Genomic DNA, 18248 nt, shown 5'->3' on the forward strand with positions numbered 1-18248 from the left:
TATGCTTAATATACAGAAAACATACACTGAGGCAGCCAGGTACCTTCAGCCCACCGATCACTTTTGTTTAAGAACATGAGAGTCAATATTTTAAATAAAGATACTAAGATTCTGTCTGAAGTTCACTAGGGGCAGTGTGAGACCTTTGACATTTAAAGCCAAGACGTAAAAAAGTTAAGGAAATGCCAATAAGGCAAACACTTAGGTTTTTTTACAGAATCCTCACTCAGGCAGAGCCACAAGCAGTTGAAGATAACCCTTAGGGGATGAACCGCTTTCTTTTAACAAAACATTTTCTCCCAAAGGTTCACTTATTTTGAATAGTAACAGCAAATTGGGGGAAAAGTTAATTTAAAATATCTGGGAATTCTCATTAAATGGGTCTCTCTTTTATTTCCCAGTCCTGAATCCTACAGTGCCATAGTTAAGAGGAATAATCAGAAAAAACCCCAAATATCACCAAGCACCCCACACAGAACAACTTGCAGTGCTGAAAGTCTGTTCATATTTGAAAACTAATAAATACTTTCAAATATTCCTGCAACCAACATATACTAACAGAGACCTGAAATTTAGGAACAAAAACTGCTGAAGAACAACCTGCAATAGAAGTCTGCTGTCTACCCAGTAATTTTTTCCACATCAGTCGTTACTGTGCTGATCTTCCTGGGATCCTTGCTCAAATTCCTACAACTGGTATGAAGTGGAACCCTGAGTAGCAAAAGCTACACTTTTCAAGGGGCTGAGGAGACTGGACCTATTACCCTATGGGGGTAAAGGTGCTGCATTTATACTAACAAACTACAGACTCTCATCCCACTTTCTCCACAGTAAAACTGCTGTCACAGTATTTTGGCTTGTGCGAATTCACAAGTTTCCCAAACACTGCATGAAGTTCAGTGTAGGTGAGCAGCCACTCTCACAGGCAGCTGCCCTGATTTAGAAAGTAGCAGCTTAACCATGGAGTGATTTCAGTCTCATGACTACAAGGCTGTCTGGCACTGCAACTGCTTGAGAAGGCAGAAAAGAGGAAAAAAAAATCCAAAACAAAACTGTGGCACAGGAGACATAGGAGGAGACCCTGCATGAAAATGGCAGTAAAGCCACAGGTCTAGGAGCCAAGCACACAGATGGGAAATTGAGCAAGTTTAGTCTACCACGTGCTATGTAAAAAGTTAAGGCTAAACAACCTCTCTGCATTAGAGGTCTCTCCTGTATGAGCTCTGTTGATGTGATTATCTTTTTCAGAGAAGAGCAGAAGTAACAAGACAAGGCAGGTATACAAAACTTTTTATTGACAACAGAACAACAGGGAGGAATGTCACCACTTCCCATTCCTCAGGAATGTCTTCATTTCACAGTCAGTCTGCTAAAAGCACACTTTCATGGTAACGAGCAACACGAAGGTGTGGAGCTGTCTGTAACCTCCAGAAAAATGTTCCATCAGTGCAGTGTAAGGGGACTGATGGCGTGCACGTGAGCAGCAGGCCCTGTCACAACACAAACGTGGCAGGAACAGCGTATGCAGAGCCAACAGGCACAGACATGAAGCACTCAGAAGCATCAAGTTATCTCCATCTAAGGGTGATACCTGACCTGTTACTCCATCCATATCCTGTTTCAGGAGGGAGGGAATACTTTATTCCCTTGCTCTTTTTGTTTTCCCTGTCCTCGAAGATGTCCATACTTCCAGCTGAATGGTACCATATCAGAGAATGCCTGAGCTTTTATATTTTGCTACCTCATACCAGTTCATGCATGCACATGAGTTTACTTTCAGAAGCTTACATTGAAATAAAGGCGGGGTGGGGAAGGTGGTGCAGAAGAAGAAAAGGATTTAGTTGTTAATACTTCCTTGCTAACAAAAATATTTGGTAGTTGAATTTACTCCCTGTAATGTCATTTTCAAAAAGTATGTAGGCAGTCTACTTAACATTTTAAAGAAACTGCATATTGAACTCAGCATAATCTCAAATATTCCAAAATTAAACTTGAACTGAAATTCAATCTAAACAACAAAATATCTTTAGTTTTCACAGTAAACAGAACTTCCACTCAGAACACTGAGTGCAAGATGAAAGCTGTCTCTCTCCTCCATAAGGCTTCCTCTGCTTGCAGAACTGTACTGGGGACCCTGTGTAGTAGCTTACACATTTATTAGCATTTATTCATTTATCATGTTTTTCCTTTACTTAATGGATGTGCCTGCGATGTGTAGACTTGTAAAGTGCTTTAAAATAAAACAAAAACCCCTACAAAAGAAAAAATCCCTCCAAAACCCCACACAGATGTGAGAATTTTATCTGAAGGACTTTGTACAGCATTTACAATGTCAGCATAAAGCATGTGAAACATGAGCATTCCCTGCAGACTGATGCAGTGCAAGCAGTCTCATACATTAGATACTGCAATTCCTCTGGATTCAAGATGCACAATACTTACAAAAACAACCCTAGAAGCACAGACAAATGCTGGTGACTCTTCCTCTTCTTTTTAGAAACAATTTAAAAAATCTTCGTTACTCTCTCATAATTTAAATACATAAGTAATCTCCACTTTTATTACTTCATGACAATGACTTCAAATTTACATTATTTTAAGTACCGTCAGAATAGCTCCATGTATAATACAGATATTTGCTGATATCCTGTCAGAAAATAAAAAAAAACCAAAACCTTCCACTATATAAAAAAGTTATGCTGGAAAGACAAGAACACAGAACAGGGACTTGGTACAGACTATGATTTCAGTTTTATATCAACCACAGTTAACCCAAAATTAACAGATACACAGCGATATTCAAAAGCAGTGCAAATATCTTTGGAGGTTAGAATAAAATTATACTACAAGAACATAAGACAAAAGAAATTAAAAGGCAAGTACTTCAAGTACAGGAACAAGTCTCTGTGAGGTCCACCTTAGTGTTAGCTGGGAGTTCCTTTTCCCATCTTACTTCTTCCTCTGGAACACATTAGCCAACATTGCACCTGATGTAGTCAGCTGGCCCATTTTGTTCAAAAACTTGGTCTTTGTATCTTCACTCACCAGGCTCGCTGCAATTGACATTGAGCTAGGAAAGAAAAACATTTAGTGGCATAAGACTACAAACTAGAAAGAACATTATGTTATTTATTAAGCAACTAAATTGTCTTTTTGTTTCAGAGGTTTAAACAAAAAAGACCAGTCTGTCAAGAATTGAAAACCCTAGTCCATACATACACTGCTAAATTTATTATGTGCTCACAGTGCCTGTGAAAATGGTAAAATATTTTTGTGCACACTAACTTTTAGTAGCTTTGGCTGCCACCTTTCGCTACCCATTGGGGAATTGCTGTAGTGACAAATACCTCTGTGAAAGACTGTCTTTGCCTTCTCACCACAAATGTCGATCCTTACATTTATTTAGTGTAAGTTCAATAATATTAGTTCAGACACAGACCTTTCTAACCCAAGTAACCTGCCTCCAACAGTGACATCAGCAGACATGTAGAGATGAATGAAAACAAGGTAAGTACAAAACAGTGACCTGTCTCCTTCATTTTCAACTCTATTTTCCAGCTACTTCTACCTGAGCAGAGTTAAAAATTGGTGAGGATTGTTAACCTAGTAACTCTCAATAAATCTTCATTTTATGAATTGCTTGATTAGCTTTCCTTTGATCTCCTTAAATTTCTTGCAAACTCCACCCTGAGTCCTACTGGAACAGCCCCTCACTGGGTAAGGAGCACTATTACCTGTACTTGGATGTTACTGCTTGAGACATAATAGATAGGACAATGGAGAGTTCATAGGTTTCCCACAAACTGGGCTGGAAGGAGCAATCCAATCAATGCTGAAGCTAGGGATGCTAAGCTTTGCTTAGGGATGATAAGCTTTGAATAACATGTTAAGAAATCATCCATATTGTGTGAAATTAACAGTTTTTTTTTTAATTAACAACATATCAGTGAACTCCACTTCAGAGATATATAACTGTTTAGCATAGTAGGAGTCATCTATCTCGAGACAGAGCAAATGTACACAGCAGGAATATTAACAAATATTCCATACTTCCTATATTTGTAGTCAAAATGGCAAGCGTTTTTCAACATTGGAAAAGGACAGTTTTAAAAACATTATCAAATAAATTCTTCCTTGTAAACTAAGCGTGGACTCTGCATTTCAAAATTATAGCTAAGACCACAAAGTCTGTCTTACTGGCAAAGGCCAGATTCCAGGAACTGACTTTGCAGTCTGAAAAGTTATAAACAGTTCTGTTAGAGACACACTCGCATCAAGGAAATCAAACTGAAGTTAACCCTGAATGGTTTCAGCAGAACTTGAATGATTTCTTCAAAGGTACAAGGGGTGCACCCAGTACATTCTTCCATTTCACACCAAAAAAAAAAGGTGCTTAGTGATAATGATTTCTGGTTCTTTTAAAAGTACCTTAAAAGGGAAGCTTCTCACTAAGGCTGTACTGTGGATTTGCAAATAGTTTAATTATAAACTTTTTAAGTAAAATATTTATTTCAGGCATGATCACATAGCCAGACATCTTTGACATCTCCAGACAACTAATCAATCACATATTTCCAGCTGGTAAAACTCAGCACGGAAATTACTGCTACAGTAAGGCAGATGCATTATGCAATCTCCTTTGATTTCATGATAAAGCAAGGGCATATAAATTATATAAGTAACAGTTTACACTCACTATCAGCTAAGTTTAGGACAAGAAGCGATCTCACTCTGTGAAGTATCCCAGAGTTGTGTATAGGTATGAAAACTTATTTGGGAAATACTGCACATTCCAAACATTAGCAGCATTAAGAACACAGAACTGCTCACTTCAGAAAAGAAAGCCTAGCAACTGGTGACAAACCTGTAGTTTTAAACAAAGTGTGCCTTCATTAGCCTAATGATCCTGAGTAAGACTGAGGAAAACAAGGTGGTGTTCCATTGGTTCTTGGAACATTTTAGGGAATATCAGCCATCTGATGTCAAAAATTAAAAAGTAACAACCGCAGAGCCTAGAAGTTCATGTTTTCTAATACTATGTTACTGTAAATAGGAAAATAATCCACAGCATCCTGCATACTTGGAAATTTGAATATGCCTCCAAAGTACTTTCATTACTGTGCAAACTGAATATTTAAACATAGCAAAAATTAATATAAAATCAAACAATTGGAGTCTCACATGTCTAAAAAGTAACCAAAGAACCCAACAAAGCAATAATATATGTTGTTTGAAACAATCAGTCCTACAGAAAACAATCAGTCCTTGCATTTATTCATTACTTAAAAACCAAAACAAAACCCAATCCACAAACAAAAATAATGTGTAAATGTCAAATTTTTCCTGGTGTTTAGATGAATCAGATGCTACACAGAGTTCTACCTGTTTTATGGGGAAGGTCCAGGCCAAAACAAACATTCCTGATAGGCACCTTATAGCAATCAATTCCTAATTTAATTTGTTACACATGATTGAAATACCTTGTTATTTGCCAAAGAAAATATTGGATAGCCACTTATATTAAACACTTTAAAATGCAAAGTCTATCTTCTGAAAAAATTATTTCTTTGATCCTATATTATTTGACCAACTTTTTCTAACAGCAAGGGGACAAGAGAAGAACATCTGAAGATTGTTTCTGCACCATTTTTGACTTCTGTGTGTGCATTCCCATGCTGTTAACAAACCCCAGTAATTTATATCCCAGTCACATTTAAATCCTTTGCCAAATATATACTTGTCATTGAAATTAGGAACTGAAATTAGCAAGCACTTAGCAAGAAAGCAGAGATATTTATGTATATGGAAAGGTCATTTTTTCAGTAGTAAAATATTTCTTGTTAATTCTGTACAGTACAAGACTGCAACCATAGCCTGATGTTGAAAAAGAAAGGGGAAGGCTAATTAAAGAACAAAGGAACAGATTGCAAAGACTTATCCTTTTCATATCTTAGTTTTCAGCAGCTGCATTCTTAAAGAAAATACCCTAGATGTTGTATGAAGTTTGCATTTATCTGTTTCTGCAATGGCTTAATAGGACTGACTGTGATTTCAAAGTATTTACTACTAGTAAAGCCTGAACTATTTTACTTGGTGTGTGAGAGACTGACTCTTTGTCTACTTGAAGTTTCTTCTGTTCAGTTTTTGTACACCTTTCTTGTTTTTGTCATTCTCAAACTACCATCTGCTTCCAGGACTATGGGCGAGCTCTTTCAAGAAGCAAATTCTATCAGTTTGTTGCAGACAAGAAAGCATGACATGAAAAAGCTTCAGTAATTGTCTCAATTCTCTTGAAAAAGCCTTGGGATTGAGAAGAGATTCTCTTTTCTGATACCTTCTCACACACTTGCTGGCAACACTGCTAAGGATTTATTAAGTTATATGATAATCCACACTAATTTACCTGCAGGCATGCCATTCCAGGCAATAAGCAGGCAACAGAGCACATACAACTCGTCATAAAGACACTATTCTAAATTTCCACATCCAATGTGGGTCTGTTGGCTACTTTTGTTACCAGGAAGTCCATACATACGACACCATCTCTACATGTGAAGCAAATGGATGCACTTGCACCATGTGTCTGTTTCCTCCCTGGAGAGCTGGGTTTACTCTGTGTTTGTGGAAAGGGTGTTTTACCAAACTGCAACACAGATGGCATCTTCCCAAAGTCAGCCCACTTCCTAACACTCACACAAGGGTCAGTTTATACACTGGAGAGACTGTTCTTGTGTGCACCAGTCATGTGCAAACCAGGACAGCAGCCTGAAGCAAGCCATTCCTAGGACCAGAACAATTCCCTCAGCCTGCAGATTGCTACCCCTACGAGTGGCAAAGTGTCTGCTGCATACATTGCTCTAAACATTTAGGCTGGGCACTCCCTGATTTCTCAGATTCAGGACAGAAATTTAAATACTGCTTTAAATGAATAAAAAATTAAGAACAAAAACATCATTCCTATAAAATACTGTCTTGTGTTTTACACTGGTGACAGAAACAACCACTGCATTAAAGTTTCTAAAATCTGTTTTCAAATACAGCATATATCAGTGCAGGATTTCAGGACACAAGCCTCGGACACCATTATGGAATATACTCTGCAGAACACTACTCCGGAGGCATATAGCAAAAGGGAAGTGGAAGTCTTACCCTTGTGGTTCTTGGACGGTCTTGTTTTCCACTTTCTGTTCACATTCTTTTATCATGGAGCTCAAAATAACCTAAGACACATAAGGAAGCGAATACATGACATTTGACATTTTTCCTTTTACATTAACACTTCTCATGAAGTCTACTCTGCAAATAATTCTGACATTAGCAGAACTGTTTCAATGTTTCCCTGTTTTTTTTTCAAGTGCCTCTGAGTTCCAATTATCTGATAATGCCTTGTGGTTAGAAACAACAAAAACGTTCAAAATAACTTAAGGAAGAAAATGTTTTCCAGAGCGTTACAGAAGTTCAGGACTCCCTCCTTTTTCCCCAGGCTTTTAAAAACAGAGCTTAAACAACATCTGTGACACACAATATCTTCATCAACATTATGCATGAAAGAAAAAGCAAGGAAAGAAAAAAGTGTGGTGGCATCCTAAGACAACATCTTAATGGAACGAAGTGTTAAATTCAACTTGATATCATTCCACTGGTGTCTTCCAGAGTTCCTATGACTCATAGCTTTTTTACTTTATTTAAGCAATTACAGTGTTAAAGGGTAAAGAGGATTTAAGACTGAAGGCACCTCCACACTGACATTTTTACATTTAACCAAAAATAAAGGAATGATTCCCAATAGCAGGGTTTAAAAAAAATTCATACAGTTAATCCATGGGACATGTGCCCTGTTCACAACATTAAGACAAAAGTGTTTCGAAACACTTAGGCAAAAAAGTCAGAATGCAAAGTATGAAACTATAAATATATACATATACACACATATATACTAACACACATAAATGGAAACTTCCTCTGCCACAGCTCAGAAGAAAGCTAAAGACTGTTTTGAGACACTAAACTTAAAATGTCAAAGCTACAAGCAATTAAAATTAGTACTGTCTTACCAAACCTGAATATATACAACAAAGGAAAACCACTATTTTCAATCTCTAAAACACAGATCAGTCACTAATAGTTACTACCAACTGGTAACTATTTTAAAATGTATTTGTATAAATTAAAATGCTAGTTTCTGTCAAGTCTGCAGCACAACCATTAATTACACTAATAAGATGTGACCTGGTCTGCAGATCTGTGCCACTGCTCACTCTATTTCTCCAAAAGTATTACTTCAGCATCTGAAACATTTTAAGTTTTAGGTAGCAGGCGTTATACACCCTTGAGTGTTTCAGAGAGCAGCATTCAAACAGGACTACAACTCTTCCTGCTAAATTTGCTGTCCTCCATTTGCACAAAACGTTATACAAACACTTAACGCTCAAGTGTACAGAGGTACAAGAGAATTACATTCAGAATTCTAGTGAAAAAAACAAGCTTTTTGTTCTCTACCAAAAAGCCCCTGAAATTTCTAAGCACAGCTACCATAATTTTTGTTACCTAGATTTTCTACCTGTACAATGGAGCTTTCCTACATTTTTGTACATGTGAATCCAGATGTTCCAAAAATCAACAATATGAATTCTTGATCAAAGGGGACAATAATTCATCAGAAGCCAGGATCATTTCAATAACAGGATGGATTTCCCATCTATTGCACAGCTCCTTCTGGGAAGGCTGTGCAATTCCTGGATGAAGTGGAGCAATTCTCACCTCTTCCACAAATTAATTTCTAACTTTCTACATTATGGCTTTGCACCTACTGCTCATACCTATTCCCTTGGGTTCTCTTTGTTTGGTCATAGGACAGATTATGAAATCACATCTCCCTAAACAAAAATATTTTAGAGCACTAACTCTATATTTAGAGACACTTAAGAGACTTAACGTGCTGAAGTCTTATAAACAAGACCACAGTATATGGACTAAATATTTCTACCAAGTACTGACTCACTGTCGTGCAACTTAAATTCACTTACTTTGAAAAGCCATACAAGGCAAGTAGAAAATGAGGAAGAAGGGATTTACTGAACCAGTGATGCTGGTAAAGTATCTGAATGTCTGCACAAGATGAAATGTTTCCTTTAAAGATGACAAGGTCTGACCTAAATGCCCAACTTCAACTTCATTTATATGAAATAAAGGAAAACAAGTATGAGGTATGAGTGGTGAATGCTACCAGACAGAACCACACAAGCCAGTTCAACAATGTTACCCTTCCAAGATGAGCATAAACCCTGTACTGATGTTAATGCCATTGGAGCTAAGGCTCTGTGATTTAGAAAATGTGTATTTGTCAAGTGATATGCCATTGAATCATGAATAACACCATAGTGGCCAAAATAATGAAAAAAGGCTTAATTCTGTTTATGCAGATGTCTAATTACATGAGAAAGTAAATGGCATTCATTTCAGAAAACGTGATTTTGAGATAGAAGGCTTCCAAGACAGACACTAGAACTCACTGGGCCTCAGAAGGCCTCCATCATGATGCCTATAAACATCCTATTGAAGTGGGAAGCTGATCAAGCACTAGATATCCATTTCTACAAAAAAAAAAAAAAAAAAAAAAAAAAAAAAAAAAAAAAAAAGAGACAAAATTTGCAAAGCCTGTAGTGAGTTTTTTAACCCCCTAGAGCAGGAGTAAATATTTTTAATTTTATATTGCTCTCTGGCTTAAAAAAAAAAAACAAAAAAAAAACAAAACAAAAAAAAACAAAAAAACCCCACTTGGCATCTTGCCAGAAGTCACTTAAGCACAGTAATGCAGAATGTGGTAATGGAGGACTGAGAGCTGTCTTTACTTCCTGATTTATTTTAAATCCTATTCCAGTCCTCAGTTCCTTCTCTGACTACAAGATTCCAACTCAATCAAACTCCTTGTTCTAGTTCAGAGTATCTTTTGAACTATGTCTTTAAACCTCAGAAGTTACATTAACTACAAAATGAAGTAGCACTGCTCATATCAGTTATCCCATTGGTGAAAGAAAACGAAACTTTTTTCTACTGCAGCTTTCAGATATATGCTTGAGACCTCCCAGTCCATCTTCCACATCTCTCTGAACACAGAATATCATTGCCACAGCTCCAGTGCTGCCTGTGATAAGGAAGCACAATTCTGTTGCCTTTGAGTGATGCTCAGGTCACTACTGTTCTTTCTGACTCAGCCTTCTGAACCCATAGCCTTTCCTTTTGGGTTGAAAAGTTCCTCCAATAATAATATGCAGAAAATAAAAGATTGATACTATAGGCTTTTAAATGGAAAATATACCTGGAAGAAGGAACTTTGTTACTGAATATAAGAACTCAGAACTCCTAGAGAATACAGCCATCTTAATTCAGTCACTTTTGCAAACACAAGGAAAAGAAATAATTTTCTCACATACAAAGTAATTCATGAAAGTGCAGTATTAACCTTCAAAGACTAGAACTTCTGTACATTCTGATTTAAATCTTTTCCTCATTCCCTTGAAGTGTTCATCCTGTTAAGATTTTCTCCAGCATGCAATGAAATGACATCTCTCTCATTTCTACTACTCACTTAACATCTCTTTGTTTCAATTTGTTAGTATTCATCCTCTTCAAGTACTTACCAAAAAAGTGCATTTGGCCAAGATTTTCAAGTAGATCAAGCTGGCTTATTCTGCTAACTTTTTTGGGGTTTTTTTTTGCTGCTTTCTGTAAGCTCCTCCTACCAGAGATCTTGTTCACTCCCCATGTTGTCCTGTCTGCTTCTTTTAATCAGGTCTTTACAATTCACAGAATCAGAGTGGTTGAGGTTGGAAGGGACCCCTGGAGGATCATCTGGTCCAACCCCCTGCTCAAGCAGGATCACCTGAAGCCAAATGCTGAGGAAGAACAAGTCCAGATGGCTTCTGAGTATCCAAGCATTTAGACTCCACAACCTCTTTGGAAAATGTGGGGCCACTGCTCAGTGATTCTCACAATATAAAAAACAAAACCAAAACCAAACCAAACAAACAAAAAAAAACCAAACAAAAGAACACCCAGCAATCCAGCTCTGCCCGTGGTCTCTGGTCTTATACTGAGCACCACTGGGAAGAACCTGGCTCTGTCTTCTTTAGACCCTCTCTGCAGGTACTGATGAAATTCACCCAAGCCTTCCCTTCTCCAGGTTGAACAGTCACAGCTCTCTCATTTTCTCTTCCAACCCTTCACTGGACTCTCACCAGAACTGGACACAGTACTGCAGATATGAAGTGTACCCCAGGTATTTTAGGGCTCTACTTCCCTAAACCTTAATAGTTTCTTTCAGCACTCCACCAATTTTTATCTACATTTCCTTGGATATATTGTAGCCATTGATTTTAGTGCATCCTTGGTTTGATTAATATAAAGACAGTAAAAACATTTCCTTTCTCTTCAGTCTAGGAAGATCTGTGTTTGTAGATGCATTTCTGACAGGTGAATATTTGTCTGCAGAGGTCCTCTGCTTAGAAATACATTTTATAAGATTTTACTGGTTTTTAGATCACATGACCTATTCTTTATCAAAATACCACCTCGAAGCCATGTTTCGATACCACTTATGAGCAGCCCTCCTTAACTTCTGGTTTTAAATGCCATCACATTTCAACTTCTGCCACCTACATATCATACTCAGTAAACATAGGTGCTCACCTCATGCTCTGGAGAGAGATGTTCCATGTCTGTTCGTAAACACTTCAGTCCTGGTAGAAAGTGACTGACCATTAAATCCTCTGAAATAACTAAAACCCGGGTTGTTAAGGTATTACAAGGATTGTCTTTTGAAATTATACTACTTTTTTTTTCTGTCTTCTGATAATATTTTTTTATGGAACAAGGGCAGCAGCAAAACTAAGAAAATGGATCAGCATTTGACAGTTCATGATTAATAAAAAGGGAAAAAGATCTTAAACATACTTAACAGCATGTGTTTCATACCTCTATACAATTCTTTTAAGATTTTTTAAAATGTATTTATTGGTTAAGATCAAGAGTGCTGTGCTTTGCATTGGTACTAGAAAGGTGCTGGTGACACACCAGCGCTCAGGCTACTGCTGAACAGTGCTGGCACAGCATGAGTGCTGTCTCTCCCCCATCAGTAAGCTGGGGAAAGGCACACAGCCTGGACAGCTGACCCAAACTGACCAGAGGGATGTTCCATACCATAGCGTGCCTGTTCAGATATAAAAACTAAGAGCAAGTGGTGGTTGCGGGGCAGGACACTATTTGTTATTGTAATGTTTGTCTTCTGGAGTGACTGCTACATGTGCTGAAGTCCTGCTTCCTGGGAAACAGCTGGACATTGCTTACTAATGGAAAGCAGAGAATAAATCTTCTGTTTTGCTTTGCTTCCATGCATAGCTTATGCTTTAAGTGCCTTTATTTTGACACGAGTTTTTCCTCCACCCAATATTCTCCCCCACCTTCACCCATCCTGCTGAGGAGGGGAATGAAAGTGGCTTGGTGGACACCTGATGTCCAGCTAATCCACAATATTCACCATCTCTAAAAACCTCTCCCTTATGCTGAATAGACCATGTTTTACATCACAGATTCAAAGACAAACTTTGTTATTTCTCTAATATTAAACTTCTCTCACCACCAGAGAAACAACAGCTAAACTCCCCCTGAAAAAAGGATACAACAACAGGAAAGAGCACTGTAGGACTCAAACAGGTGGGTAGCAATATCCAGTCTCTTCGAATCAACAGACTGCTGGTTGTTGACCAAGGCTAACTTGTGTAAGTGTGGAATAACAACTGGAAAAGTAAATAGAGGAATAAGTATTTGAAACTGCTTTCCACAGACTTGTTTAGCATTAAACAGGTGCTGTGTGGCAACTGCAGGCACCTGAAACTTCACACATCAGCATGGAATACTAACTGCAAACAATTGCTCTTGATGGGATTGCCCTTGCACATTTAATGGATTGACTCAAACTTGAAATAAAGAATTGTGGCAGCACCACCTAAAATAAAAAGGTACCTTGGAGTGCCTTCGAAATAATAACAGTATACAGAAAAGATATAAAAACTCCATCAATGTAACCAGCATACCTATTAGCTTTCGGACAGAGAGAGGAAGACTGCATCTTCCCATGGATGCAACTTACATTCATCTCTAAATCTGGGCTCAGCATTAGGTCCAACTCTTCCAAATGTTTTTATGATTTCTGTATGTAAAGAATGTTGGTCTTGATACTGAGGGTCCTCCAAGAAAGATGCCAGCTGCATTTTTACTCTCTCCAGAAGCTTAAATATTCCCATAGAAATAGAAAGAACACAGAAGAATGAAAATGCTAGTAATTTTTATGATCAGTTCAGAGTATGTTTACAATCTTCCGTATTTCCGATGACAAATTGCAGACTTTCTTCAAATTTACAGATGTTTTTCTAACATGGTGTTCCAAACTCTTCAAATGCACCTCTATGTTTTAAAGACTGTTACCAGGGTTTTAATCTGATCTATCTTTTAACAACAGACAGGTGCTCCCATATAAGCTGATCTTTCCTCCTGAGGTTTCCTTGAGTCTGATACTACCTTTTTTAGCTGCTATTACAATTTCCCTCTTACTATTCATAACTACAGAGTTTTCCTGTTCAATTAAAAAACAATTAATGGCATTTTTTGTAATGTATCTCAATTTTTTGTAAAGTATCTCAATCTTAATTAATTTTGTAGTGTATCTCAATTAAATGATTTTTTTTGCAGAGGACAGAGATGCAAAATCAATGGAACTGAAGAGATTCCTTCAACTAAAGGCTAGAAAACCAAAAATGAGATAGGTATTTTATTTGGATTCAAAGTTGAAAAAATAACATTTTATGACACATTTTGGAAGGTGCTATCACCTCTGTACTCTAAGGCTTATTATAATTAGTACAATGGATACAGTAATTTCTGTGTGGTAACAAAACAATATTCTTCCCAACTGATTATAGGCATGCATTCCAAGCTACAAAATTCAAACTTTTCCATCTTGCAAGTACGTGTGAGTCATCACTGACTTGACTCACATTACTCACATTTCCTCAAACACATTCTTTTAGAATATGTTGAAATTACGGGAAGAATGCAAGCTCTGCAAAATGCTGCAAGGACTTACAGAAGAAATGCAATTGCACAGTTGTTATATGAAATAAAATCCAGTTTTTGACTGCTTACAGCAGAATCCTGACTGTCTTCAGAATTCTTATCTATTACCATAGTATCATAATTTAAAAAACAAGGAGGAATTGCTTCTCTACATTATCTTCAAGGAATACTTTGCTAATGTCATGTCTTTCAGTACCATCTTGGACACCAAAGGCTAAACCAGCATACATGACTAGAAAAATAAGTCTTATGCTCTTCTGAAGTATTTGGGAGCCAAGCAGGATACCCTAAAGCACCTAAAATAGTACAACGTACAGTAATTGTACAATAATAATACAATATGTGGATGTTTTTGGTCACCATTTTAAAACAGAACTATTTCAGCTGGAAATAATGGAGTTAGATTTCACAACTGTACTGGAGAAGGTTTTAAAAATCTTTTTGAGCATGGGATTTCCCATCTTCAAGCACAGGCCTCCCCTCTACTTATCTGTCTCTGTTTATGTTTGGTTGAGATTTAGAAGGGAATGTTTTTATCAGTTATAAGGGTTGGCTTGTTTAGAAAAAAAAAAAAGCACCATTGCCAAACTAGAAAGCACTTTGGAAGGGAAGGAAGGGAAGGAAGGAAGAAAAGGAAGGGAAGGAAGGAAGAAAAGGAAGGGAAGGAAGGAAGAAAAGGAAGGGAAGGAAGGAAGAAAAGGAAGGGAAGGAAGGAAGAAAAGGAAGGGAAGGAAGGAAGAAAAGGAAGGGAAGGAAGGAAGAAAAGGAAGGGAAGGAAGGAAGAAAAGGAAGGGAAGGAAGGAAGAAAAGGAAGAAATTATGAGTTGCCCTTTCTTCTATTCTGGATTTATTAAAAAATCATCCTCTTCTTACACTACAAAAACACAGGTGACAACAGATGTCTTACCTCTCTCTGAGTAACAGTTTCCATGATGGTCCCAAAAGCAGGGATTGTAGCAATCCTTACTGAACTACAATGGAAGTATAGGGTCTTTAAGATGTATTCAAAACCAAGAATAAAATTACTTAAACAAAAATTAAATAATTAGTACTTTTAAGTTACATTAGTTTCTAGCAATCATGAAAGAAAAAAAATTTAAAAAAAAGCAGACCAGGAAAAAGCAGACCAGGATTAAATCAAGGTCTCAGTCCAAAACTCACAATTCAGGATCACTGGACAAGGTAACAAGGGCCGGAGCAACCCGCTTGTCAACTAATGCTTCACTCATGCCTCGAAGAGTCAGCTGCAAACCAGTCAACATGCAATAAAAAATGCTTTGGTAAACTTGAAGAACTGGGTTAGCTGTGACTGAGGATGGGCAGGCAGACTCTTGGGGTTGTTCTTGGTTTAGTCACCCACACAAGACATTAAAGCCACTAAGACTATTCATGCTGGAGCATCTGTTAGTAACAACTTGTTAGTGAGATTAGCAAAGCATCCCTCCTTAACTTGAAAGAAATACCACACCAGAATGTCCAGGAAATGAAGCGCCATGGCTGTCTATCAGAAATGAGATGCAGCCAAAACTACTTTGCATTTCATTAATGCAAATGATACTTAATTTTGCAGTAGCAAAGCAGATAGCATTACAGAATAGTAGTATCTAGCTTTCTGCTAGAAATGATGTAAGCAAATTTGAAAACTAAGAACATGATTAAATATAGAAAACAAAAATTAAATTACATGGATTTAAGTTTTCTATTTGAATTTTTTTCAGCATTTTAATACAGTTTAATTCCAGGTGTTGCAGTAAACCTTTTCATTTGGAAAAAAGTGATTTAAAGGTTATTTTCCTTTAAAAGTAATTCAATTTTTGTTCAGCTAGATTAAGAGACATAACTGATGGTTACTTCTTTCTAAGTATTAAGAGGGATGCTAGGTATACAAGACAGTCAGGGAACTTACATTTCAGGGTCACTGGAGAGAGTAATGAGAGCAGGAACAACTCTCTGAGCTACCAGAGTTTCATGTACCCCCTTCACCAACAGCTGAATGGTCGGAGCAGGGGGGTATCACAGGTGATGCACGGAAAGAGCGAGCACAGTATCATGGGAAGAAGAACAGCATAACCAGAGAGAGAAAGAAAAAACACAAAAAGCAAACCAAAATTAGAAGCTAAGCAAATACTGCTACACTAGAGGCTTCATAAATGCAAAGGTGTGAAAAAAGCTTAAAGTGGTCTGGCAATCAGCACAAACATGACAAATTCAACAATACAACGTTTTCTTTATTTTCAGATATTTTACAGCTTGAACATAAACCAATTACCAACTAATTGTGTGTTTCAGATACTATTTTAATTATAAATGAAGTTATGTATAATTAAGTACTAAAGTGATGTCAATTTGAATGTGACAATTTCATGTAAATACTGTTCCTAACTCAACACAACAGTAGTTATCGTAGTAGGTGGCTGTCACAGGCAACACAGAAGTCCTGACTAGGCTAAATGTGTGTAGATTTCCCCACACTGAGTGATACCTCTCACAACTTTCACAATGAGACAAGCAGCACCTTCCCAGATGCCAAATGTTTTCCTGAAAGTCATTGAGGACTCCTTCATATTTAACAACCATCCAAGCAATATGCGTGCTGGTCTGTGCAGGTAGAAAATGAAGAACCCTTGAACCATCCATGAAATGTATTTCCTCAAGTGTTTTTGCAAACTAAGAGATATATTTGTTGCAGTGCATCCCAAAAAGTAAAAGCTTGAAATCACAGTAAAATTCACTATCCATGAACACAACAAAGTTGTTTGAAGCCAGATGTTCCTAGGTGATTGTTTTACATTACCCATGTAGTTATACACAAGCATTTGCTGCATATGTTGCAAATGCCCTTTACATGCTTTCTTCATATGAAAACCTACTAATTTTCAAACCAAGTTGCAAACCTTTCTCATATTCAACAAAATTGTGGGTTTTGTCTTCCTTAATAAAGAGGACAGATTAGATATTTCCATTTTGTGTCTCATGTAAGGTAGCTCGCATGTATTTGCTGGTTTTAGGAGATAAATATAAAAATCTTATCAGTAAGTTTATATGAGAAATATGAAATGTCTTTTTAATATTTAGCTATATTCTGATTACTCACATTGCATAATGAACACAAATTAAGTTCTAAGCTTTTCCTCCAGGAAAAGTAGTAGATGTCAGTATATCAGTACCAAAACCAGGCAGTATTTACATCCTCTAACTAGGGAAGATTTTACATTCTGATATTCCTTAGAGCATTCCTGCTTTACCAACTCTGAATTTAAACTAAAGGAAGTTGTGAAAGACTGGAAGGAACTTGACTTTTCAGAAGCATCTATATAAAGCAGTCATTCCTATTAAGCAAGGTTTGGTGTGTGTGCATGCGTGAGTGCACACAGTCAAGGAACAAGAGTGTGGCCTCACAGACAATTACTGGAGAAGGAAAACCAGGGAGAAGCTGTGTAAGAACACTATTGCTGCAAAGCAAAGCATCTGGAGAGGCAAAGTTGCAACATCCTATACTTGTTATTCCGAAAGTATTAGGATGTCAGTTCAACTACAACATTTTAACATTAATACATTTCACAATTATTTACATTGGCAACAGCTCCAAGTGCCAATCTGTTGAGTTCATGGGCTACTCTTCAAACAGCTGTTAAGGACATAGCTAATGATTTGCTTATGATGGTTTTACTCTCATATATAGCTTTATTAATTTTCAAGTTTATTAAAATAGAGAATTCTTAAAATTTTCAGTCTTGGACCAACAGGGACTTGAGTTTTCTTTACCAACTTTCATTTAGAGAAAAGCCTAACAGTTATACAGTGCTTTGAAAAAAAAACCCAAATGCTTGGGATTTGTATAATTAGTAAATAATTTAGAATGATCTAAGCTTCATTCCTCTCTGGTCTGCCACATTTCTAAGTATGGTAAAGAATGGTGAACAGATGCATTCCATCATACAGAAAATAAAACATGCTTTATAATACAAGTGTCATTGTGAAGATGTGTCCCTAGCCCTGAACCCAAACAGACCAGCAAAGCTTATGTATAACTCAACTACGTGCTTCACGTTCAAGTCAGAGCAATCAAATCTGTTTGCATCAACGTTCAAATGGAAAGTTGCTGACTAAAAACATTA

General features: G+C 37.1%; 1 protein-coding gene across 10 annotated transcripts in view; it reads right to left on the reverse strand.

The window, feature by feature from the left end:
- Positions 1–1280: 1280 nt before the first annotated feature.
- RELCH (RAB11 binding and LisH domain, coiled-coil and HEAT repeat containing) overlaps positions 1281–18248 on the reverse strand; it is a 75088-nt gene continuing 58120 nt past the window's right edge. For 4 of the 10 annotated variants that reach the window (XM_062497978.1, XM_062497727.1, XM_062497903.1 and 1 more), the window contains 7 exons: positions 16037–16119; positions 15038–15101; positions 13148–13286; positions 12678–12794; positions 11689–11777; positions 7150–7220; positions 1281–3070 (listed from right to left, as the gene is read on the reverse strand). In XM_062497978.1, coding sequence (XP_062353962.1) covers positions 2950–3070; positions 7150–7220; positions 11689–11777; positions 12678–12794; positions 13148–13286; positions 15038–15101; positions 16037–16119 — 684 coding nt within the window. In that variant the 3' untranslated portion in view covers positions 1281–2949. Of the gene's footprint in view, positions 3071–7149; positions 7221–10640; positions 10896–11687; positions 11778–12677; positions 12795–13147; positions 13287–15037; positions 15102–15291; positions 15375–16036; positions 16120–18248 lie in introns of those variants that run through there. The other 6 variants (XR_009933418.1, XM_062497818.1, XM_062498045.1 and 3 more) reach the window with 6 other exon arrangements.

Source organism: Cinclus cinclus, chromosome 1, assembly GCF_963662255.1.
Source record: "Cinclus cinclus chromosome 1, bCinCin1.1, whole genome shotgun sequence".
Lineage (NCBI taxonomy): Eukaryota > Metazoa > Chordata > Aves > Passeriformes > Cinclidae > Cinclus > Cinclus cinclus.